The following is a 25,943-nucleotide window of genomic DNA, read 5'->3' on the forward strand; positions in this document are numbered from 1 at the left end:
AGCAGAAGACACTCCCTGCCATGGAGAACTTGCAGTATAAATCTCTGGTGTCCAACATGCTAGCCACATGTGCCTATGTGGTCGGCTGAGTGTGACTAGTTGGCTTGAACAATAAATATAAAATTTCTTAATTATCAGAATAATATGGTAGATCACTGTAGAACTGGTTGGACACCCTGAAAAAAAAAACAATAGGATTCTCCCATTCTTCTACTTTCATTAGCTGCCACTTTCTGCCCTGATGAGCGGAACCAGGAGATTAGAGGGAGTGCACCATTTCTAACATTTTAAAGACATTTCACACACATCAAAGGGAGCAGGATGATGAAGAACATGTGAGTGCTTCATACACATATTTCTGGAATAATCGGTAAAAGGAATGAAGAATAATCATTAGGGGAGATCCCCACCCTGGCAAGGCAGATTGAGTTGATGAGCTAACAGGGTGTTTGCTTTTAATCTCTTACATTCTCAGGAACACGTGTGCAGACGTTTATTTTGCTGAGGTCTTGCTGGGACTTTTCCACTTCCTCCTCCTCCACAAGTACATAGACTTACCATACTCCAAAACTCACCAGTACCACTCATGTTCTTGAAACAAAAGTCTTCTACAGAGCACTGGGCAGGACCTCCCGCCTCCATATTCTGTCTATTGGAAGTGCTGCTTCTGCAGTAGTCGGCATTCCTGCCAGCCCATAAATTAAGCGACCAAACCGATCCTTGGCATAGCAGCTCACCATTTTACTCTTACCGTGCATAGGAAGTGGGGAGGGGGCTGAATTTCATCAGCTGAGGCACAAATATTCAAAGGAGCGTCACCCACTAGAAAAAGGGAATGTTGTCTCCCAGTTCTCCAGGTCGGTTTTCCCATATTGACGCCAAATGACTTGTTGGACTTCACTATATACTAAGTATTTCCATAGATCAGAGGCAGACAGACCTGTGCAGCTCACATAAAATAAATTACCACCCCATGATAAATGGTTCTATTAGCAATCCAGATTGTTAAACTCAGATAGAACAGAATGGAGGGAGCACTGTTCCCATTCATTCTCCCTCCGGCAGATACCGAGTTGTAAATAGGTTATTTTGTGTGTAAATAACACATTAAAACTCAGCATTAGCCATGTCTTTTGATAGAGAGGAAATTGTTCCAAATAAATAATCCCGGACAGGAATGTAAAGTAAGCCAGATTTAATAGTGCATGCCTGCTACCACCGTGTTAAACATGACTAAAATGATAAACCCCAGAATACACTAATAGTAAACTTTGCTCTGACATCAAAGTAATGAGGCTGTATTTTTACCCAACTTTAGAAATGTTAAAATTAGCCTTGACAGAACCAGACATCAGAAAAGTGTTTCAGACATAAACACTATCAATTTAGAAACTTGGTGTGTGTCATTGGGAGAGGTGGGATGGGGGGACTTGAAAGGGAAAGATATATCCTGGGATTCATTAACAAAGGCAGTTAGCACTTTCTAGGACTGATTTAATTTTTGGTATGGGGTCAAAAGAGAAACCCTCCCCACAATATCTCAACATTTTAAAAAAGCGACGTTATTCAAACAGTCCCTACAGGTATCGGCTGAGTTTGGGCCCTGCCATGGTAGGTACTGGCCAAACACATAATAAGAGACAGCTCCTAGGCCTTTAAAAGCCAAGAGACAAATCTGCTTTTGGACACTTAAGTGGAACTCCACAAGTCAAGTGCAGAGTTTGTCCTTTGCCTTCAATACAAACAGTAGTCCATACTGCAAAAAGTTTTCTTAAGGCCTTGTCCACACTTACCTTTATCATTGATCTACCTCGGCAACGCAAACCACGTAGCTGAAGTTGACCTATTACAGTGTCTTCCATGTAGTAAGATCAACGGGGTTTGCTCTCCTATCAGTGTCAGCTACTCTTCTCATTTTGCTAAGTACTGGCATCGACAGAAGTGCATTTGGAGATTCACTTATTAGCTGTTTCTATACATAAGCGCCCTTTTGAAAGGGCAAAAATTGAAGTTTGGCTTTCGAAAAAGGGGCTATCGAAAGAGAGAACCCGCCACCATTTTTCAGATCAGCGTTCTGATCTGCTCTTTCAAAATGCCGTCGAGGTCTTTCAAAAGAGAGCGTCCACACAGCTCCAACCTCTCTTTTGAAAGAAGGGAGGCAGGAAACGCCGCAGACAGGGTCCCATGGCCAGCTATTACTTCCGGGGCCGCAGCCAGCCACCTCCTTTAAAGGGCCCCTCCCTCCGCATAAGCCGAGTGCTGCCCAGCCTGTCAGAGCCCAGTCGTGCCCACCATGGAGGCCCAGCAACAGCTCCATTATGGACGCTCTGCTAGCAGTGCTGTGCACCCTCGCTGCAGCTGCACCCGAGCTCATTGGGTGGCTGCACGGGCCCCCTGGGGCTGTGGGGCTCCCCCCCCAGGGCACCACCGGGTACCCCGACGCCTCTGGACCCACCCCAGCAGCACCAACTGGTGGGAGCGTGTGGTGCTAGGGGAGTGGGGCGAGGAAAGGTGGCTGCGGAACTTCGACGAGATCTGCCACGGGCTCGCCCCCGCACTCCAGCACCATGACACCTGCATGCGGCCAGCCCTCACCCTGGGGAAATGGGTCACAATTGCCATATGGAAGCTGGCCACGCCAGACTCCTATCGCTCCATGGGACAGCAGTTCGGGGTGGGCAAGGCCACCATTGGGGCTGTACTTATGGAGGTAAGGTGGGGCTGTTTGGGTGGGGGGGGCTGGGGCAAGGGGAACCCTCCCCTGCAAGGGTCCGGATGGAAGGGGTGGGGTTGCACGGGGCAGGAGCCAGATGGGAGGGGGGCAGAATGGGCCCGAGGGGGGGGGCAGCAGCCACCACACCCACACTAGAGCACGTGTCCCCCTTCCCCCTCTGCAGGTCGTCAGGTCCATCAACGCGATGCTGCTCCATAGCGTCGTCCCCCAGGGGGATGTGGGCAACACTGTCGCCAGCTTCCTGGACCTGGGCCTCCCAAACTGCATTGGCGCTTTTATGGGACGCACATCCCCATCCGCGCCCCGCCACACAGCACCAGCCAGTACATCAACCGGAAGGGCTGCCATTCGGTGGTGCCCCAGGCCCTGGTGGACGCGAGGGGCCGCTTCACCAATCTCTACGTGGGCTGGGCCGGCCGCACCCACAATGCCCAGATCTTCCGGAACTCCGGCCTCTGCTGCCAGATGGGGGCTGGCACTTTCGTCCCTCAGCAGCAGATCCCCGTGGCAGAGGACGTCACCATGCCGCTCTGCATGGCGGCAGATGCAGCGTACCCCCTGCAGCCATGGCTCATGAGGCCCTACCCGGGACACCTGGACCCCCACCCCAATGAGCGCCTCAACCATGCCCTCAACGTGGTGGAGCGGGACTTCGGCTGCCTAAAGGGGCGCTAGAGGTGCCTCCTCATACGCCTGGAGGCCAGGGTCTGCGACATGCCCCAGGTGGTGGGCACCTGTTGCATCCTCCACAACATAGTGGAGGGAAAGGGGGTGCCTATGTCCCTGGGGGGGGCCCCCTCTGGCTGGCGCTGTCTATAAGCAGCCGAGTGCCGCCCCCATCCGCCAGGCCCACTGGGACGGCCACCACATCCGGGAGGCCCTCAGGCAGGCTTTTGCCGACAGCCACCTCTGACCCACACACACGCCCACATCCCATGCACATCCATCACCCACCATCCCTACCACACCAATCCCCACCAGCACCGCACCCGCACATCCACCACCCACCAAGGAGCACAGCATGGGGTGGTGAACAATAAAGAAACATTTGTGTAAAACTGGGTCCTCGAATATATACAGGGGGAACCTAACTTGGAGGGGGACATCTAACTTGGTGCGGGGGGTGAGGCACTCATTCCAGGGCAGGGGTGGTGGGCCGCAAGCCCCGTCGGCCCCTGGAGCCCCTGCTCCCCCAGATGCGGGGTCCCTGGTGGGGGGAGAAGGTGCTGGTAGCACCAGCAAATATTGCCGGTGGGTGGGCCTGGTGGGGGCGCAGGGGGCAGGCTCAGTGGGGGCGCAGGGGACAGGCCAGCAGGGGGAGTTGCCGGGGGGGCCAGGAGGCGGGCCATAGTAGCTGTGTGCTCCCGCACAGCCTGGCCAATGCCCTGGAGCATGTCCAGCAGCTGGTCCCAGGCCGCCCTCCGCCACTCCATATCCACCCGGGCAGGCAGGAGGTGCTCCTCAGCCACCTTGGCCTGATGCTGGGTGGCTGTGTCTTCCTTGGCCCTCCAGCCACAGCCCCAATGGCCACTGCCTGGAGTGGCGTCCGGACAGCTGCAGTAGGTGGGCTGTCTGGCACGAGGGATGGTGCGGGGCTCTCCTGGCCCCCAGATGGTGTGGCTGTGTGGAGAGGAGGAGAGCATGTCAGTAGTGTGCCCTGGATGGAGGGGAGCCGGCTGTGGTGTACCTGCCTGAGCCCAACCCATGAGGCCCCCACCCCCACAAGGGACACTGACGCCCCAGGGAGCACCGATCTGCCCCCACCCCAGACCAGGCCTCCCAGCCTGGGTGTGATTCCAGGGGTCTCTCCCGCAGGTGGCCCTTCCCAGCCTGCGGTATGCGGGCCCCAGGCACTGTCCAGCACCGACCAGCCACCACTCCTCATGGCTTACGGCGCTGTCCACTGAGGGCAGGTGCTGGGCGTTGCTGATGCGCCACTGTGGGGTGCCACATCCCATGTGGTGGGGCTGGCCTGTGTACGGCCCGGGACCACCAGTCTCATGTAGGGGCACCTAGCCATTGCATCACCCCCACCCTTGGAGTAGGTGTGCGCCTCTCCCTGTACGTACCAGAGGGTCCTTCGGCGAGGTCTGGGAACGGCCAGCCCTCGGTCGCCCAGATGGAGGAGCAGGAGGGGATGAGGACGGTCAGCTCCCCCTCCTCGCTTGACCAGTCTGTGGTCCCCTCGCCCCCCTGGGTCCCTGATCCGGGCTGCTCCTCCACCTCCTCCCCTGCAGCTCTTCCCCGGAAGTGTCCAGGGAAGGCCACGGGGGGGGTGAACTCTCCTGGGGCCCCAGGATGCTCCGGAGCTCCCGGTAGAAGGGGCAGGCCGCTGGTCCCTGGCCTGGGCATATGCCTGCTGCAGCTCCTTCACTTTGGAGCATACCTGGTCTGGGGTATGCTCCGGGTGGCCCTTGGTGCAGAGGCCCGTTGCCAGGCGGCCGAAGGCTGCAGCATTGCGCCGCTTGACCCCCATGTGGTGGAGGACCTCCTTGTCCTGCCACAGGCCGAGGAGGTCCCACAACTCCCGCTCTGTCCAGGAGGAAGCCCTTTTTTTTTTCTCCCCCTGGGAGGCTTTTGAGGGCTCGGAGGGGGGGGGCCGTGAGTCTCGCAGGGGGTCTGGCTGCTGGCCATGTGGGCGCTAGAGGGTGCAGCTGGAGCTCGTATGCAGGCTGCTCCTAGCATGCTCTCAGCTTCCTGCCATGGGTTTCCTGTGTGCGTGTGGCTTTAAAGCAGCTGAACGCAGGGACCATAGAGCCCCACTGCTGCCGGCTGGAGCGGCCCCGCGCTCCAGCTGATTGGCGCCATGGCAGACCTGTATTTCAAAAGAGTGGGCTTTGGAGTGTCTACACGTGTACTCTTTCGATTTATTATTTCAAAAGGGAGAGATCTTCCTGATACGGGATCGGGGTTCAGAGTTCAAAGTCTGAGCCCCGTTCTTTTGATTTTCTTTCGAAAGACGGGTTTATACGTGTGGACGCTCCTCCCGCTCTTTTGAAAAAGGGCCTCTTTTTTTGAAGTTTTTTGCACGTGTAGACACGCTATTATGTCTTCAATGGCATGATAAATTGACATGGGGCAGTTCAATCCCTGCCAGGTTGATCCCCCGTATAGTGAAGACATGCTAAATGTGAGTGTTTTAAATTGTTCTCCCCAAATTTCAGGCCACTGAAAAGCATGTGGCCAGTTTTGCAAAAGTGGTGTGATTTAACTCATAAATATCATCATTATTAATCCCTGCTCCAAACACACTGTTATTGAAATTGAAACGGGATGCTAACTCCTTTGCCAGAATGATTTATGGGGAAAAACTGAACATTAAGCAAGTCTTCTCTGATGTCATTTCTGCAAGGTCAAATTTCTGAGCAGTTGATCAATTAATTACTATAAAAAGAGGCAAAGAAGATCTCTAAAGCGGGAGCTATCGGAGACTAAAAGTATGAAACACAGATTGTTAGCCTGAAAGAACTCTTCTACTCTGACAGCGTCAACACCACCAATCTTTCTTCCTGCTGCCACAACTTAACATATTTAAGGCCACAGACAACATGTGGGCCAAATATTCAGAATACACGAAGTAAAAGTGCAGACTGTACAAGTCACAAAACCACAGTGAACCAATGAGGGTACTTAAATCACTTTGTTAATATAGCTGTTCTGCTTCACTTTATTAGATCTTAAGTAAAAATAATATTTGTGATTCTATGCAGATTCTACAAGGAAAAGTTCTGATCAGAGTAACATAGTGCAGCACCACTTAATACAACAGTGACTGCAGAATCGGAAAGAACGTGAAGTGTATTTATAGACTATGCTTATTTGGTTCTGGAGAAGACATATGGGGTTGATATGCTAGCAGAGGCTTGCTGCTAGCTTATGACTTGCTCATATGAGAATATAAGCCATACAGAAAGTAGGCGCCATCAAATGAAATAATCGCTACCATCACAAGCTTATGCTGGACGACACCGAGACATGCAGTGGCCTCAACATAGACGTGAAGCAAGCCTGCCAATGGAGGAAAGGGGAGCAAGTACCTGGGAGATATTAGAAGGGCCCAGGGCCCACAGCCGTACAAGGGGGGGCTAAGGCAGGTTTCCTGCCTCCCTTTGATCTGAACCACTCCTGGCAGTAGCCAGCACCATCCCTGGGGCCACAGGGTCTTTTGGGCACTGACCCCATCCTGAATGACAATTCTGCAGCTCCAATTGGCCAGGAAGGGTAGTGCCTGCAGGCATGGATGAGGAGACCCCTGTCCACCCAGCCCTGCCCCCACATTATCTCCTTCTGCACACCAAGCCCCTGCCCAAGCCCAGAGCCCCACCCCCACCCCAAACTCCCTCCTAGAGTCCAACCCCACACCAGCTTCTGCACCCACGTGCCCTCTCATAGCCTGTAACTGTACCGCACCCCATGCCCCCACCTGGGGGAAGTAAGCACAGGCGGGGGAACAGCAAGTAACAGCTGGAGGGTAAGAGAGGAGTGAGTGGGGCGGGGACTCAGAAGGGGTGGGACTGGAGTACGGCCTCAGGAAAAGATGTCATGGGCAGGGCTGGCAGTGTTGCAGGAAGCTTGGCTCTGGCACCTTGGGTAGAAGAGTAGGGCTAGGGGGCAGCCAGCTCTCAAGTGCCACCAGACTGTGCCAGGCCTCCCTTAGCTATGTCCAGACCAGTTGCCTGGTCCTGGGACAACAGCTTCCTTTGCTCTGCCCATCAGAAGCACTGGGAAAGGGTCTTTCCAATTAGGTTGTTGGAAACCTTACCAGGCTGGCCTGTGGAAACCCTGCTGATGCTGGAACAGCACAGCCAACTGCTCAGCTCCCTGGCCACCAGCACCACTCAAATGTCAGGCAGACCACATTACATGGTCATGGCTTTTGCATGTAAGGTGTCCCACTGACTCATCTGTCCCAGGGCTCAAAGCTGCTGTCATGGGCCTACCTGGAAGCCAAGAACTCACAAATGTTAAGCTTGGCTTGAAAACTGACATACATCCTCATCCTCCTGGTCCCTCCCACAACATGGCCTCATGCAACTTATTTAACCTACCTGCCTCCATTTCCCCTCTATTGTAAAATGGAAGTATAAAATAAACACCATGTCAGTTAATTTCCATCAAGAGCTTTGAGGCTGAAAATGACTATATAATTGCTAATATCATGTAGCAATCAGAAGTCAAGGGGTACCCTTTCAGTTACGAGCTGCTAGTTCTCCATTTATACTTAGCTACTTTTGCAACATATCTGAAGCATCCTGATTCATTTCTCTCTTCCACACACACCCTCCTCCTCTTTCAAGGAGTTTTCCATTTCAGAAGCACTAATTTCATTCTAATGAAATTTCAGAGAAAGGCCTTCAAGAAAGAAAACAGTCGTATTATTCATAAAGTTCATTGGCTAGTATCAGATCCAGAGTCCACTTTACTGCTACCCACGATAGATAATTTATTAACTCTTCTTCTCACAGTAGGATATAGATTTTGCTCTTTACATCTCATTATACAATGCTTTCATCACACTTCTCCTGACATCTTCAAACAATCCTCTTCTTTCTTTTCCATTTCATTTTAATAAGATGAGAAATGGTGAGCTTGTAAATCATTCATTCCTGAGTTGACAGTACAGTGCTAATATGAAACAAGTCATATGCATAATAAGAATCAAGTCTTCAGTATGAGACCAAAAGGGTCAAGAACATCAAGTCTTGGTGCCATATTCCAGTCTCAGTATACCAGAGTAAATCTGGATTTACTCTAAATTCAGACTTTAATCTGAGACAGCATCCTTATTCAGAACAGCACCTAACCACATGCTTAAGCCTAATTTTCATCAATGGGACTTTAAAATGTGCCAAAGTTAAGAATGCATTTAGGTGTTGTTCTCAATGGTGATGGTCATAAGCAGATGCTTGAATCATAAATCATGACTTTATGTTGGTTTAACAGAGGTCAGAAGTTACCTCTTGATGGCAGATTTCCAGGAATCGTGTAACTTCTGTCCCTAATTTAATCAGTTCTGAAAATTTTCCTTCCTAAGAATGCAAAAATAGTTAAACTTAACAAGAAAACTAAATCCAAACTCACTTAAAACTTTGGATTTGTCTTCCAGAATCTAACTTCACAGCTCAGGCCCATCTCCAAAGTTAATACCTTGGTAAAAAGTTTTCTAGGGTCTTTTACCAGACACTTTCTTTATTGACAAGGTTTATCTAACAGGTGAACAGCTCCAACGTCTTACATTCCAACAGCTGTTTCCTTTTTTTAGCACCTAGGAAACCCTCAGGGAAAATACTAGTATGTTTCTTAGACCTAGTCAGAGATTTGGAAAGAGGGGATAGGTAAAACAGATCTATACTAGTTGTGCTATAAAGGACTGGAGTCACGGTTCTGGCAACTGAAAACAAGACTATATTACTGAATAGTGTAGGAAGCAGGAAAAAAAACAAATTTTACAGCCTTCTTGAGATGAGAAATTACTATGTATTTAAGGAGAGGAATTCATTTTGAGGTAGAATCTGGCTAGCAATAGGTATAGTTTTAAGAGGAAAAAAGCCCTAAACATTTAGACAGCTGGAGACACCACTTGTCACATTCTAAATTTGTCTCTGTGTAGTACTGAGAAAGGACATTCTGTCCCTGTCCTCAAAAAGACCAGTGGGGTCCACCCAGTCCATGCACAATCCCTAGCCTCCCTCTTCTGCACCAGCTAGCAGAAAATATCAGTATGCAAAGCTAGCTCTTGCTGAAGTTCAGAGCACAATACATGGGATCATTCAGGGAAAGATGCAATTCAACTGACTTGACAAAAAGGAGAGGTTTTCAAGGTTCCTGTTAGGCACTGTAACAATTTCCTTAACAGGGCTTAACTCTGAAGACCACTCCCCTGTGTTGGTTCCCACATTTAATTTTGGGTCCAAATATTGACTGTGAAAAAACACAGAATTGGCTGACAAGGGACTCTACCACAGTATTAACATGCCTCTCCAAAGAGGGGACAAATGTGCTACACCCCATGAAGGTGCCTGGATGGTCCTGCCCACCAAGACCACAAAGTTTCAGTTTTGTTAGCGTAACAAAGCTCTCTTAATATTGCCGCCACACTGAAAGGTATCCTCTTCCATAAGTGAATTCCAGGTGATGCGTTTTATAGGCCTACTGGGACTTCAGGCAGCTTGTCCCTGGGCTACAAGTGAGAGTCTCCTTGAGCTGTAGGCCCAGTCAGTGAGGTTCCACTCCTTTTACATCCACTCTTAATTGCTGACAGCTGACTGACAGCCTTCCCCTCGGGCAAGGCCTCCCTCAGATCCTCTGATTTGGGGATGAGTTGATTAACACTTTCTTCCCCTTGCTGCGGAATAGCGGTGGGAAAGGGAGCAAGGTACATACATACCTTGCCAGTCTTAACTCTCAGCTTCGATGATTAACATTGGAAGGTCTGATCCTGCGTCCACTGGCTTCCAGGAGCATTTTGCCATCAATCCCAGTGCCAACAGGATCAAACCCTTAGCATTTTCGCTAAGAGGAAAAAAGGCAATCAATTTCTCTAAGATAACAAATACTGAGAGCCTAGAAGGAGTTTCTTTAGTTGTATGACCTCTTGCACGGCATTTAGAATGGAAATGACAGCAGTGGCAATCTGGATATGTCTACACGGCAAAGTTATTTCAGAATAATGGCCGCTATTTTGAAACTATAGCTTATTCTGAAATAAGGCTGGTGTGTAGACATAGCAATACAGTGTTTCTGGGGGCACTAATCTGAAATAGGCTCTATTGTATGTGCACGCACTATTACAGAATAAGTTTTGGAGCATCCATATAATATGGACTTGTTATTTCGGAATAGTAACTCCGGAATAACCTATTCCAGAATAATTCTGTACTGTAGACGTGCCCTCAGAAATCAGTCTTTTTCCTTCATTAGGGAAAAAAAAATCAAAATTGATGCAAGAAATATGGACCTTCTGCTACAATCACAAACAACACAAAATACACTCAGCTTTGCCAACTCTAGTAAGTGACATTTTACTTTCTATGTGGCTAAGTGCTAGATAAAATGCTGCATATATCATATGAAGCCAGGCATCAGTGCAAACAGTGACTACTTGTCAAAACTGTCGAATAATTATGGTTAATTTAGATTTATTTTAAACAAGAACAGAGTTCTCCCCCTTCAGACCGCCAAGTCTGTTGCAGTCATGTGTCATACTGCGTCTTGGTACAATAACCCATTGAATGGTGCACCATGACACAGAGCCTGCAAGTTGTCTGCTTACAGCTCCCTGTGACCTTCTCGGACCGGGAGCCCCAATGAACTCAGCACGTTCACACAAGGACATATGCCACCGGTCTTATTAAATTCTAACAGTCTAATGAAAAACACTCCTCCTGGTTTCAAAGTGTGGAAAACATAAACGTACCTCCTTGTGCTGTGGCTGCTGCTAAGGAAGCTGGTTTCTTTCCTGTCTCAAGAAAGCCATTCCCCTCCAAAACTGCACCTTTCCCTTCCTTTTTCCCAGCAGCAGTTGAAGTGGAAGTTTCCATCTTAGATGCGCATATTCCAGCTCAGGACAACTGAGGAACACAAAACAAAAATACATTGCTGTCATTTCTTGAACAAAAGGAACAAAATTAGTTCCACAGGGAAGAGCCCAATGCAGTATCCCAATCCAAAAGCCAATTAAAAAAAACAAAAACAGAACTTGCAAGAGTCAGGAAACTGACCACTGCTGGTCACTTTCTTGACTCCCATAGTGGCAATGACCACGGAACCAGGCAGCAGCCTGTCTCCCAACTCCCTTCCACTGGTGGGAGCTGGGAAACTGACCAGCACATCACTCCTGTCAGCAGCTAGTCAGTTCTCCCACTCCTCTGAGTGGCAGGGAGCCGGCACCTGGCAGCTCCCCACCACTCAAAGTCACATGAACCTGAAATACGCACAAGTTGAGTGTGCGTATCTCAGGGTTCTACTGTACGGTAGATGTGGAAAAAAAAGGAAGGAGGGAAGCGATGAATGAATCAACAGCATGTAAAGTGGTAGCTACATACAGACGTTCAGTGCATATAAAAAGGAAATATTGATTATACAAGCTGAGCAACAAGAACAGACCTTGCAGTGGGGTGAGGGTCAGACATTTTTGAGAATTTGCAATTTCTGTATCGAGTATCTAATTTACTGTGAAATTCTGTGCTCATTTACTACCCATACCATTTTTCAACTAGCTTGAATGATACCAAACAATAGAGACTTTGGACCCTCTGCAACAATCAGGTAAAACTGCCCTTGATTCTTGTTTGTGCAGTTCCAGTTTTTAAGTTCATGCCCAAAGTCTTATCAGAGACTCAAATTTTTGCCTGAGTAAGAAGTGCTGAATTAAAAAAACACAGGATGTCATAGCAAAAGCGTGTCTCTGTTTATGCTCATAAGACATGAACCCCCATCATCCCAAATCACTGGGTCTGTGTGAGAAGGAAAAACTATTTCAGTACATTTGTAAATGGGGTCTTTGGCTACACTTCTAAAATTAAAATGCTGACGATGGAACACTTCAACAGGATAGCGTGATCCCAGCAAGAGCATTGGGAGAATGCTCTCCCAGCACTCTAAGTTAACCATCTCCACAAGGGAGTAGGCAACAGCACTGGGAGCCTGTTTACATTAGCACTTTACAGTGCTGTACCTTTCTAGGCTTGATGGGGTATTTTTTCACACCCCTGAGGAAGAGAGCTCCAGTACAGTGCCTTGCCAGTGTAGACAAGCACTCTGTTTCCCCTAGAGACCCCAGCACATGTTCATTTCTGATCCCCAACCATGTTCACATAGCTGAAGGCTACCTAGCTGTCCTTCAAGACGTCTGCATAGTCCCCCACACCTTTGGGAAAGGAGTGGGTGAGATACACTGAAACCATTTGGTGGCTCTGTACTACTGGCCTTTCACTCAGGTCTTGGGAGAAATCACAGCAAGATCCCTCTCCCTCTTCCACTCTTAACTGCTGTTCATGTAAATTCTCCAGCCTCAAAGAGCTGCTGGAACACACAGGTTGCTTCAATTACAGGAATTAATTGCATCAGCCAAAAAACTTCTGGGAAAGCACGAGAGAGCTTTTGGGTTGGAGTCAGTTTCCACTGTAACAACATCACTTCAAATTTTCCTCACTTTGCATTATGAGTGAAAACTCACAGGCCTGAACAGCTTTCACGAAAGGAGTTCACATGCCTTGCAAACTTTTCTCCACCCAAAACTCCTGGGAACTCCCACTTGTTTTGTACCTCTATTTCACCCTCTGCTTGCCTATAACCCAGAGAGGAGCTTTTTTTCCCTCCCTGTTACTAACTTGATGGGTTTGTTTTTTTTATTATTATTTATTTTAATGTTTCTGTACCTTTAAGAAAGAGGGAGGGGAGAAACTCTCTCTCTCCTCTTGAACCAATTTACTTTATTATGATTCTTATTATTGAAACACCTTGGAGTTTCAGTTGCAGACCTGGGCCCCAATGTGCCAGCACTTTTTTCAGTGGAGATGCTTTCCGAGGCTTTGTCTGCACTGGCATTTTTCAGTCAAGTTTTTCTTGGCCAGGGATGTGGGGGAAAAAAACCAACCAACCAACCAACCATACCCCTAACCAATGTAAGTTTTACAGACAGACTCACCAGTGAGAAACTGTGTGCTGCAGAACACATCTTGCCACTTGTTGGTAGTGGTTTAGTTATCTTGGTAGGAAAGCTCCCATTCACTGGCATAAAGCAGCTACAAGGAGACCTTACAGCGGTGCAGTTGTGGTGGTACAACTGTACCACCATAAAGGGTGTATCTGTGGTACAATGCCTGCTGCAGGTAGTACATAGCCATATCCTAGCGACCAAAAGGTGTTCTCCCCTTGCTGCAGTTAATCCACCTCCTTAAGAAGTGGAAACTCGGTAAGAATTCTTTCATCACCCTCATGGTGATACTGACATTAGGGCATGAAACTTTTCACAGCCCTGAGCAAGAGTTAGGGTGACCTAAGTGTGAGGTGTCAGCAAACAACATGATAAAGCCATTTGCTGTCCTCCCCACCCCTAAGTGCTGGTAATATTATGGGAAACCAAACAAACTGATTTACTCTGTTTTCAAAGACAGACTAGGTAGGTGAACTCATACCTTTTATTGGACCAACTTCTGTGGGTGAGACACACATGCCCTTCAGTTCTGTGTAGGATCAGAGGGTCTCTCTCTCCACAGCAAAAGTTGTCTCTCTGAAATTCTGGGACCAACATGGCTACAACAATAGTATTTGGTGAAGTCAGTGGTGTTCTGTGAAACATACCAAGACAAGGCTTTCCAATCATCCCTGCTAAATCAGGAGACATCAAACAAATTCCTAAGTGATCTACAGAACCGATGCCTCAGAACCGATTTCTAAACTATCAGCAAGACTTCAGGAAAGCCATTTCCTACACATGCCACTTTATCCAGGCATCTACCACAGGAAAAAGTCACAAGTCCTATGCTGTCTCTCAGAGCCAGAGCACAGAATCTCACGCATAGGAAAAATAAGGCACTCTTCATTTTTTCCGCATGGTTCCCTTCTCCCTGCACAATCTCCCAAGCACTAGCCCCCTCTCTGGGCCTGCTGCTGGTGCAAGAGCCTTCTCCTTCGCAGTTCCTGACTTCTGGAATAGCTGTCCTGTATTTCTCTGTCTCCTCCACTTCTCATGTATTTTAAAGTGTCAGGGAGGAAAATGCTTTTCTTCCCTCTCTCTAAATGTCTTTCCTTGTCCTCTTGCCATTTCAGGTGCCAGTTTTGCAAACACTTGTGCGCATGCCTGCATACAAGCACCTGAGTAGCTACACGAAAGAGCATTAAAACTAGTTTCGTGGGCAGCACTCTCCTTCAGCTCACCACAGCACACTGTGTGACTGCCTCAGTTTCCTCTCAGTCCAGCCAAGAAAACAGCTCAGTCTCTCTCACAGATGCAGTGCCCTACATATGGGTGTAATTTATGGTGGTCATGTGAAATAATCTGCAAAACCCTCATGGATACGAACTGTTCTCCCAAAATTCACATTAAAACTCCAGGGATGGCATTTTGGAGTCACATACCAATGAATTCACCAGCATTTGGTTCTCTGTTCCTTTCAGCCCTTATTTCACAGTCTGATGCTCCAAGCCATTCCTCTGAGTGCGACCTATCTTCACAACTCTTCCACCCAAACAGTGACTAGCAACTCAGCCCTTTTCAGCATCCCAGCACTCGCTTTCAGCTCATTAACCACATCACTGACCTAGTCCAGCCAGTTTCTCCCTCTTCCCAGGCAGGTCCCACAGAATTATCCACTCTCTGCAGACTGTTTGGCATCCCCCCCCCCAGCTTTCACCTGCCCTTTGCCTCACTCCTCCTGTCTGCACTCTCAGGTGTCTTTGACTCAGCAGGTCTCTAGCTGTCCTCTGGATCTCAGGTGCCCTCTGTTAAGCCTCAACTGGGTGGAGGGGAAGCAGCTGACCACCACAGGTGCATTGGCCTCTTCCCTCTTAAAGAGTCCATGTCACCCTGTGACAATGTGTTTGCAGTACTAAAGCATAACTTGGTGGATGCATTGTTTTAACTTAAAAGTGTTTATCTGTAAGAGTAATACATTTTTGTTGGCACAAAAATTGCACATGCTGTTAAAGTCAGTGAAACCACTAAGCAGCAGATTTTCAGGGGTCATGTGGCAGATGCAAAAATGGAAACCAGCATTTGAAATAATGTGTCATACAACTGTAAGCATGGTGATCACAGCTGAACTGCACAAGTACCTACTGAGCACTAACTAGGTCCCTTAAGTCCTGTCTATGTACACACTGGGCTCAATGGCAAACCTGGAAAGGGCTCTTTAGGGGCAGGATTTACCTAGAAATTACTTCAAATTACAGATGATGTATGAGATAATCGAAGGAGTGTTTGACCTAGGTCTGACATCCTGAGCTGCAGTTCACTAGGCAAGTAAACATTGGAGGGTAAATTATTAGTCTGCCACTTGTTTCTTGTTAGCCCTTCATTTCAAGGTTTTCCACTTTTGTTTGAGACCTGACCTCTCCCCTCCCCTCAGGGCTTACTGTGTCCACAGAGCTGCAGAGTTGCTCTGGGTTTCAGATGTGACACGCGATTCTACTTAGTAAAAAAGAATTCTTCCTGCACAGGAATTCATTTCCGCACTGGATGAGCAGATTATGGCCAACATTTTCCTAAAGTCAGCCACCTAGGTCCATATTTTAGACATCTGAATAAGGGGCCTGCTTTTCAGAAGTATTGTAGCTACAAGCCAAGTCAATAGACAGAGGCAACTTGGGCACCTTTGACCCAAGTGCCTTAAAATTGTTTCAGAGCCCTAATTTTAGGCATGTGGTACTGAAAATTCTCTCTAGAAGGGCAGGGATTATAGTAACAGAGAGAAAGCCGTGCTAATCTATATACTATGAAAACAAAAAAGCAGGCCAGTAGCGCTCCTGTTAGTCTTATAAGTGCTTCTGGACTGCTTTTTTGTTTTCTATGGATTATAGGAAAACAAATCCTGTTGGCTTTCAGTGAGACTTGTGCTCTTAAGTGCTTTTTGTACTTTTGTAATCCCAGCCAGCATCAATAAAGTAGTTAGGCCCTAATAAGAGTATTTCTGTGTCATGAAAGTGCAGTAACAGTAACAGTCAAGAACATTTCTGCTCTTAGGTTTTGTGCTTCAGCACCAATGCAATGCTAAACAGTTTAAGCTACATTTTAACAGTGACTAGTAATTTTGGCCAAGGTGGAAAAAGTAACCAAAATGTTAACTGAGTAAAAGAATAGCTGCTTTGGGAAGAATGTACCTAAGTACAAGTTCTGGCGTCCCTCTGGAAAACTACTTGAGGAAAAGTGCACGCACACACACACACACACCCCTAGCCTGTACTCAAGTATCCAGAAGTGATAGCAGCTGCACTGTTACTCAAGTAACTTTTGGGGTACTTTTTCCACCTCTGGATTTTGGATGCCTAGTGGTAGGGTGCTCAGTCGCAAACACTGGGAATCAAGCCTGCTTTTTGGAAAGCGCTAAGGCCTGAATTGTAAAGGTATTTAAGCCTCTAGCTCCCATTTAAATCAATGAGATTTGGCTATCTATGTCTTTACAAATCTAGCTCAAAGCATCTACCCTCTGCAAATAAGGCTCCATTAAAAGGTATCTAAATGTGGGCATCCCACAAATGGACGCACTCCAAAATCACTAGTTGCCTTTGAAAATACGGCCCTCATTATTGCACTGTATGTCTAAATTTCTGTTTTTTATGTTAAATCTGAATGAAAAAAAAATCACCAAGTCATCATAATAAATGGTTGCATTAGAAAAGGGAAATCCTTCTCAATCGCAAGATTAGAAAACAATAGAATGCAATGACTCTAATCTTACGGGATTTAAGGGATTTAATGGAAATAAGTCTATAATTATTTTTGCTTTATTAAGGGAACTGAGTGTCTGAGAGACTTGGAAATAGGAGATAAGGCCTTTCACCTCTAGGTCATTGGTCCTCCAGGGGGTAATTACCGTCTGATAGCCAATGTCAGGAGGTGGGTGGGTTTCAGACCTGTTCCTAACAAATAGGATCACATAAGCAACAACCGGTATTAACTCTTGCTACCTTTCACAGCGATCCAGCTGGGGAAAAAACCCTGGGGGCTGTGTCTACACTACAGTCCCCTTTCGAAAAGAGAATGCAAATGAGGCAAATCGGAAATGCAGATGAAGTGCCAATTTGCATATTTCACACTTCATTTGCATAAGTGCATTTTCAAAAGAGAGTCTTTAGAAAGAAAAACAGCAGTGTAGACAGGGCTCTTTCGAAATAAAATCCCATTTTCAAAAGTACACTTCTTCCTGAAAAAAATTAGGAAGGGTGCTTTCAAAAACAGGCTTTTATTTCCAAAGGACCCTATCTACATTGCTGTTTTTCTTTTGAAAGTCTCTCTTTCAAAAATGCAATTGTGCAAATGAAGCGAGAGATGTGTAAATCGCTGCTTCATCTGCCTTTCTGATTTGCCTCATTTGCATTCTCCTTTCGAAAGGGGACTGTAGTGTAGATGCAGCCATGATGTTTAGATGGGGGCTGAGTGGCAAGGCAATGCAAGGAAAAATCTGCTCTCACCACCAGCCATTAGGGGTTCTGGAGGCAGCAGGGCCTTATGAGTAAGGCCTGGGTATTCCAGATAGTGACATTCTCTTCTTGGGTTTGCCACAGTTTTCCTAGGTGACTTCACCTCTCTGTTCCTCAGTTTCCACATCTGCAAAATGGAGACGCTGTACTTTCCTACTTCACTGGAATTCTATGAGGCTTAATTTTGTCATGTTTACGAAGTGTAATGAGATACCCAGAATGGAGAGACTACGGAAGAAATATAATTTTGAGCATAAGGAGATATAAAGGCCGTTTTCCAAGCTCTCAATCCAACCCTACTCAGGAGCACCAGATTCATATTTTTAAAGCAATGCATCTTCAACCGTCCGCTCAGTGCTAAACTTTTTTCCACTGCTTTGTGGCAAGCAGAATTCATAAATTCGGAGACAGATTAATCCTACCTGTAAGCCATTTGGCAGGCAAAAGGGTTTAACAGGGATCCTACTTTGTATGGATAAAATGCATCCATTTATTTGTAACTATACAGAGAAATACCCCGTGCATTTATTCAAACACCAGCCTGTGCCCTCAGTCATTACTCTGAATTAGAAATCCAAAATGGATTACTCAGTCTGTTCTTTACGTTCATAGCCTTCTCTACTGGCTGAGGGTTAGGTAATTGATTCTGACACTAATACCAAGCACTGTTCATATCCCCCATAATATAATTCTCGAGTGGCATTAAAAAGGCAGGTAACTGAGGCCCAAAAGGAAAGTGCTATAAGATTTCCCCTAGATTTCCCAACTATTTTAACAGCTGCTTTGTATATTAAAAGGGAGAAATCCCAATGGAATTAAAAACAACAAAGCCACAATTGCCTTGGAGCAAAAACAGAAGCCATAAAACTTCCTAATAAACCAATCCCTCCTATTAAGTGCATGAGGAACAGTCACGCGTACTCTTCCAAAACACCCATCTTTTTCTCAGGGCAGCCTGAAGCAACCTTCCAACTACACTGCAAATAAACAGAAGCTCATCACATTCCACCTTACTTTATTAAGAAAGTTTTGTTAAGTTTGAATGTTGCTGGTTTTCCATTCAAATAACAAGAATGCAGAAAGTCTAGAAAAAGTACATTATTTCCCAAAATTTTCTAGTGGAAAATAACCACCAGTTTTGTCCAGTTTACACAGTGTTATATACCATTGTGATTTGCAGGTTTATTGTGATAAAGCAGCAGACATCACTGAAGCTCAGAGATGGGCCTGTTCTGTGAAGAACACAGTAAGGCCAGTGAATGGCATTTGAGAGTCAAAGAACCAATCCACCAGCAGGACACTGGGGGAAAGGCTTCCAAAAGAGGCCTTCAGGAACAGCTCTGACCTTTCTCCATGGATCTCAAAATATTTACAGAACTCTGTTCTCTTTCATTTAAAATCTAATTGTCTTATCTTACACAAGATTAAAATGATGAAATACAGCACCTAAATATTTAACTTAAAAATAAAACCTATTTCACCTCATTCCCTCTTCATTTGTATGAGGAGGGGGATGTTCTCTGGGGGAAGGTCTACACAGCAAAGCTATTTCAAAATAGCTATCCTAGCACCTACACAATGCAACTGCTATTTCTAAATAATGTTGAAATAGCTTTTCGCTTATTTTGAAATAGGTAAACCTCATTCTATGCAGAACAGCACCTATTTTGACTTATTTTTAAATAGCTGTTTTGAAATAGGGGCTGTGTAGGCAGGGAATAGAGCCTATTTCGAAAAAAGCCATAGCACTTTTAGCAGCTTTCTTTTGAAATAGGCTCTATGTGTGTGGACGTCCTATTTCAAAATGCATTTTGTGTGTAGTAGCATTATTTTGAAATAAGCTATTCCTGAACAACTCTTTGGGTGTGTCCACATGGGCACAAATCTTTGAAACGGCCATGCTAATGGCCGTTTCAAAGATTACTAATGAGGCACTGAACTGAATATTCAGCACCTCATTAGCATTAGGATGCTTCCAGCCACGGCGCTTCAGAAGCGCCGCTTTCGAAAGCGCGCGGCTCAGTGCGGCAACATAGGGGTCCTTTTCTAAAGGACCCGCACCTTTCAAAATCCCCTTATTCCAACTGGCTATTTCAAAGATATGTGCCCATGTAGACACAGCTTTCCAGAATAGCTTATTTCAAAATAAGGCTGCTGTGAAGAGATAACCTGAGTCTGTCTTTTGCAGTGGCCTATGTAACACTGAAAGAGCCCTTTGTACACAGCCTGCTTATGAAATACAGTTTGAGCCAAGTTTTTGAACACTGGCTCAATACACTGATACTCTTCAGCCTTCTGTTCTCAGCAATACAGCTGTGATAGGAGTTACTCGGGTGAAGCCATCAGCTTTACACCAGAGCAGAACTGGACCATCTTCCCCCATATTTTTCTTTCTATCAGCAGCAGCCTCAGCTTAATAAAGTTATTTCTGTCCACATGCCAGGAGTAAATGTATGGGCTGCTCAAACGTGCAGTTTGTCACTGAAGGATTTAAAAATGTTTAGAAAAGATTGGTCAAACATAGCACTGGCATAAATAAGAATTCAGGATTAATCGCTTGTGAAGACCTTTTGATGACAGGCGCCCAAACAAGCCAGTTCATTGTCAACCACTCTGCCTTTGGAAATGACTAAAATGTGTAATTTCTAAGTCAGGGGTCAGAAACCCCCGGCACATGAGCTGATTTAGAATGGCATGTGGCAGGGGCTCTGGCCCCATACCTCCTCCCCCAATCAGCATGGCAGGGGGTGGGAGCATGGAGACATGGCTGTAGCCTTGCTGCCGAGCCCCCAGCACAGGGCTGGGTCCGGCACCCCTACCGTACAGTCTGAGCTGCAGCTCAAGGCTGAGGTGCAGGGCCCCCATTGGAGTGCAAGGCCAGAGCTCCTGCCATGGAGTCCCAGCTACAGGGCAGAGCCAGAGCCAGGGGCCCTCACTATAGCGAGGGGACGGAGACAGAGCCCCTGACATGTGGCCCCAGCTGCAGCACATGACCCCTGCTGCAGTGCAGGGCTGGAGCCTCTGCCGAAGGCCCACGCCGGAGCCACAGCCACGAGGTCCTTGCTGGAACGCAGGCCAAGGCAGCAGCAGGAGCCAGCCTGACCATGTGCAAGCCTTGGGCCCTCCCTGGCTGACCACTTCTGCCCATCGCACTATATAGTAATGTTCTGCATCTTAATTTATTTACTAATGAAGTTGTACATAGGACTGTTAGTGACTTTTAAAAGTATCACCAGCACTTGGTCAGATTTCAGCACTCTGCCTCGGAAAGGTTGCTGACCCCTGTTTTAGGATCTTCACCATGATTTCAATGTGTATGAGAGTACATCTAAATGCATTTACCTTACAAGAGAAAGGAACCTTATATTAAAGATAGCCTGCTCTGTTCCTGCACCTCTCTGCACTATCTAAAATGTCATAGTTACTTTATTCCTGCCCCAAATCCTCAAATAGGGTTAGATCAAGCATGTTGTTGAGACTCCTCATCCCTGGTGTTCCCTGTAAACTGAGCACTTGGGCAGCTGCCCAGGAGACATTCCAGTGCTTCACAGCTGATTAGCAGAGCACCCACAGCTATCCACAGTGGGCAGCATGTGTTGATATTGGTGGTGCACATCCCCACATCTTGGTGCCTACAGTAAAATTTATTCTGCCCGTGGATGGGAAAAGTTAGCAGCAACACTGCTCATCTCCCATCAGTTTCAAAGAGAGATAAGATACTCAGTGTATTGTTAGTAGGATTATTACTTATTTGTATTACATTTGAACCTCTTTAATCTGGTAACCTTGGGAAGTAAACTATGCCAGATTACAGAATTTTCTGGACCATGGGTGTTCGCCATAATTAAAGGTAAACAAAGTCTATTACCAAAGCTTTTGTATATATAAACCATTATAAAGTACTGTACATGAATAACCTGTCATAAGATAAATCCTTAATGCACTGTACTTCAACTGCTACTTTGTTTTTATCATCACACTTGGGTAATTAAGCAGAAAACCACTAATTGTACAGTACAGTGCTCTGCCATTTCCCATGTTTACAAATTAAACTTGAGATAGACAGCACAGCAGATCTAGGCAATACGCTTTGCTTTGTTGCATGGTATTTAAACTTATTTTTGTTTTTATCCACATTATGGTGCTCCAGCCATACAGGGGTCTGAACCCAAGGCGTTCCCAGCTCACATATCCCCTGGATTAAGGAGGTTCAAGTGTACCAGCAGTCATATTTGGAGAGAACAGCACAGGCTGCAGGAGAGATGACTTTGGAGGAAACACTGGGAGGTGATTCTGCATGCACGTGGCTGGAATACTAGTTGCAGTTGCAGCATGTCAGAAAATAGTTGCACAGCAATGGGGAGGCTTGGGTGGTGTTGATAAGAGAAGAAGCAAGATGGAGGGGGAGAGGAGAACCAAGAGGGGAGGCAGTGACAGATGGAGGAAAGAATGTTGGTGTGGGCACACAGGAGGCCTGGCATGTGGCAGAGAGGGGAAAGGGACACCCACCTATAGGAGGAAAAGGTCCCTGGAAATGGAGAATGGTGACATGGGGGAAAGAGGAAGACACAAAGCCCCTGAAATGAGGGAGGAGATGTGGGGGCAATGCAGACAGTCCCTGAAATCAATGGGGATGGAAGGATGCAAGGAGCCCCTGATGTATGCAATATGCTCAGACTTCTTACACTAACAATCGTGCAACTGCCTAATACACACTGTCATCCTTTTGGAATGGACAGGGCATGGCCGGGCTCCCAGGATGCAAACTCTTTATACAGTTCCACGCACAGAAAAGGGAAAAGTACAAGGAATTAACCTAAACTGTTCTACTCTTCTCACCCAAGATACAGTATTTAATGGTCTGAGGCCAACAGTTTTAATGCAGACTGTGTTGGTGGCAGTGATCAGAAGTTATTACCAACTGGAGGCCCCTAAGTAATGAGTTGCCTGCATCACATACATCTCCGTCATAGTTAGAATTAATGGGAATACCTGTTGGCAATCTCAGCAGCTGCCATAGACTAACTGGTCCATGGGCAGGGAACTACTGTTATGATTGGTCACTGCCAGGCCATGCTTAAGACATATTGCTAGACAGGAGGCAGTATTGGAGGAACCTGTCCTGCACCCATTCAGTGGATTCAGCCTATCAAAATTCCAATTCAGTACTTTCCATGAACACAACATTCACTTTAATTTTGTGACTTCTTTACTTAGAAAACCACAATACCTTAAAATAATTTGTTTTAAACAGAGAAACTTGGATCATTTTCCCAATTTCCTGTATATTTTGGAGTCGGCTTCCTGCTGTAGCAAGACAGCAGCATAGGCTTAGAGCTTTGAACAACAGTTATCTTTCACACAGTGGGTTAGGACAAATATAATACATCATCAGAACATAAGCACAGCAATGAAAGCCCAGAGGCAGATGCAGATAAGGCACCAGTCAATGTTGAGACATGCAGACAGGGGTACACAACTTTCTCTTCTCTTTGAGAAGTTGTCTTTTTTTGGTACTTTGGAAGAGTCAAGAGGACAAGTCGTGGGGTTGGGGAAAGAGCCTATTGCAGTGGGAAAGGAAAACACAGTCACACTCAAACTTTCAAAGCCTATTCTACATGTCTAATCCTGAGAGATGTTTACCAGTGAATTCCAACAAGCGAAGAAACATCACAGTCTAATTTAAGGCAAGAAAATAAATGTAAGCCCCTTAGGATCAGGACCAAGCCTCTGTATATTTGTATATACGGCCTTGCTTACAGGGGACCTTGATCCTAATTATGGTTTTGTGTACAACTACCCTAAAATAACTAGTGAAGAGTTACTATTGCACACAGCAGCTATGTTAATTTCAATTCTCAGTTTTTTTAGCCCTCATCAAATAAATTATAGAACAAACAGCATCAGCTCCTGGACAGTTCAGCTGTACCAGAGGGGTAGCCGTGTTAGTCTGTATCCACAAAAACAAGAAGTCCTATGGCACCTTATAGAGTAACAGATTTATTGGAGTATAAGCTTTTGTGGCAAAGACCCATTTTGTCAGCTGCAACTAGCTACCAGCTAATTATAAGCTCAACTTCCATATAGCTAAAACTGAACTCTTAATTTCCCCCTACAAATGCTCCCCTGTCTCAATCACAGCAGGCAACACCACTATTCTGCCTCTCACTTGCCCCTGTCACCTGGACATCATTTTCAACTCAGACCACTCTAGGTCCTCTCATCTAGGCTACGTCTAAGCCCTAACAATTCCTCCTGCACAGCATCACTAAGATATGAACCTAAGAACATAAGAATGGCTATACTGGGTCAGACCAAAGGTCCATCCAGTGCAGTAGCCTGTCTGCTGATAGTGGCCAGTGCCAGGTCCCCCAGAGGGAGTGGACCGAAGACAATGATCAAGCAATCTGTCTCCTGCCATCCATCTCCAGCCTCTGACAATTAGAGGCCAGGGACCCCATTCCTACCCTTGGCTAATAGCCTTTTATGGGCCTAACCTCCATGAATTTATCTAGCTCTTCCTTAAATTCTGTTATAGTCCTAGCCTTCACAGTCTCCTCTGGCAAGGACTTCCACAGATTAACTATGCGCTGAGGGAAGAAGAACTTTCTTTTATTAGTTTTAAACCTGCCACCCATTAATTTCATTTGGTGTCCTCTAGTTCTCATATTATGGGCACAAGTAAATAACTTCTCCTTATTCACCCTCTCCACACCTGTCATAATTTTACATACCTCGATCATGTCTCCCATCAGTCTCTTCTTTTCTAAACTGAAAAGTCCCAACCTTTTTAGCCTCTCCTCAATGGGACCTGTTCCAAGCCCCTAATCATTCTAGTAACCTTATGGCTTTTCCTATGAACCCAAACAGCTAAAACTCTTGTCAAGGCTCCCATCATCACTCCTCTCAGTTACTGCAGATCTTTCTCTGGCCTTGCCAAAGACAAACTTGCCTGGCTGATGACCATTCAGAAAACCGCTACAAACATCACACTCCAAGCCTGTCACTTTGACTGTTAGAGCTCAGTTTGCACATCTGTACCAAACATAAGCTACCATACTTTCAAAGCTCTATGGGAGCCTAGTCCCGCCTTACCCTTTATTCAGTTCTCACCCTGACTGACCCATGCCATCAGCCTTCATCACCCACTTACTACATTTTCAAACAAGCACCTGTGCTTTCCATCATAATTGGGAGGCATACCCCACATGTATCTGCAAAATGATCTCATTATGCTCCCTCTTAAAACTCCTTATTGCCTTCTTAAAACTCCCCATTGTCATACTGCTGAATAAAAAACTTGACAGTGGTTGGACTGCAGGCGTGCTGAAACCACAGCCTATCATGTGGGCTACTCTACATTGTAACCTTGCACTTCCCCATTGCTCTGTATCGATCTGTTGTCTTGAGCTTTACACATGGATTGTAAACTTTGGGGTGACAGGTACCTTTTCAATTTGTGTTTGTACAGCACTTAGCACAGAAGGGGCCTAGTCCATGATTAGGACTTCTAATGGCTACAGAAATACAAACAAATAACAACAGCAATATTAAATCTTTGCTTAAGTCCCATTGGCTTTTATGTGACTTCAGCAAGTACCTACTTGCTTTCCTGAATCAGGGCCTAAACATTATCATCTCTGTTGCTCTCCTCGCTGGGAGACATACTGATTACAAGTCTCAGGTCTGATCCTAATCTCTGTCATGCTGGGTTCCACCAATGAAACTACTGATATCAAGGGTTACTTCTCATTTACATCACGGTAACAGTGAACACTGCGGGGCAAGAGGGATAGGGGGCAAGGGTTGTATCTACTGTCCCAGTGGTAGGAGCAATAACTGTATTTGAGCGTCTCGCTTATTGCAATGTATTTTTCTTGAATAAGAAAGACGTTATCCAACAGGTTATTCATTTATCTCAACATCAATTAGCTCATTTATATGCAGGCTTGGTATCACTGCACAGTTTTACTTTGAATTATACTATTATATGAATGTTGAATCACCTATCCAGCTATTTAAATGGCACTCATTGCTATAGTATCTGGGTATTTGGTTGAAAGAGAAG

At 46.2% G+C, this 25,943-nt stretch overlaps 1 protein-coding gene across 2 annotated transcripts in view; it reads right to left on the reverse strand.

Moving 5' to 3' along the window:
- The window catches only part of GLI2 (GLI family zinc finger 2), a 275,040-nt gene that overhangs the window by 199,991 nt on the left and 49,106 nt on the right, over window positions 1-25,943 (reverse strand). For both annotated transcript variants that reach the window (XM_075001297.1, XM_075001298.1), the window contains exon 2: window positions 11,151-11,304. In XM_075001297.1, coding sequence (XP_074857398.1) covers window positions 11,151-11,274 — 124 coding nt within the window. In that variant the 5' untranslated portion in view covers window positions 11,275-11,304. The remainder of the gene's footprint in view (window positions 1-11,150; window positions 11,305-25,943) is intronic.

This window comes from Carettochelys insculpta, chromosome 8 (assembly GCF_033958435.1).
Source record: "Carettochelys insculpta isolate YL-2023 chromosome 8, ASM3395843v1, whole genome shotgun sequence".
NCBI lineage: Eukaryota > Metazoa > Chordata > Testudines > Carettochelyidae > Carettochelys > Carettochelys insculpta.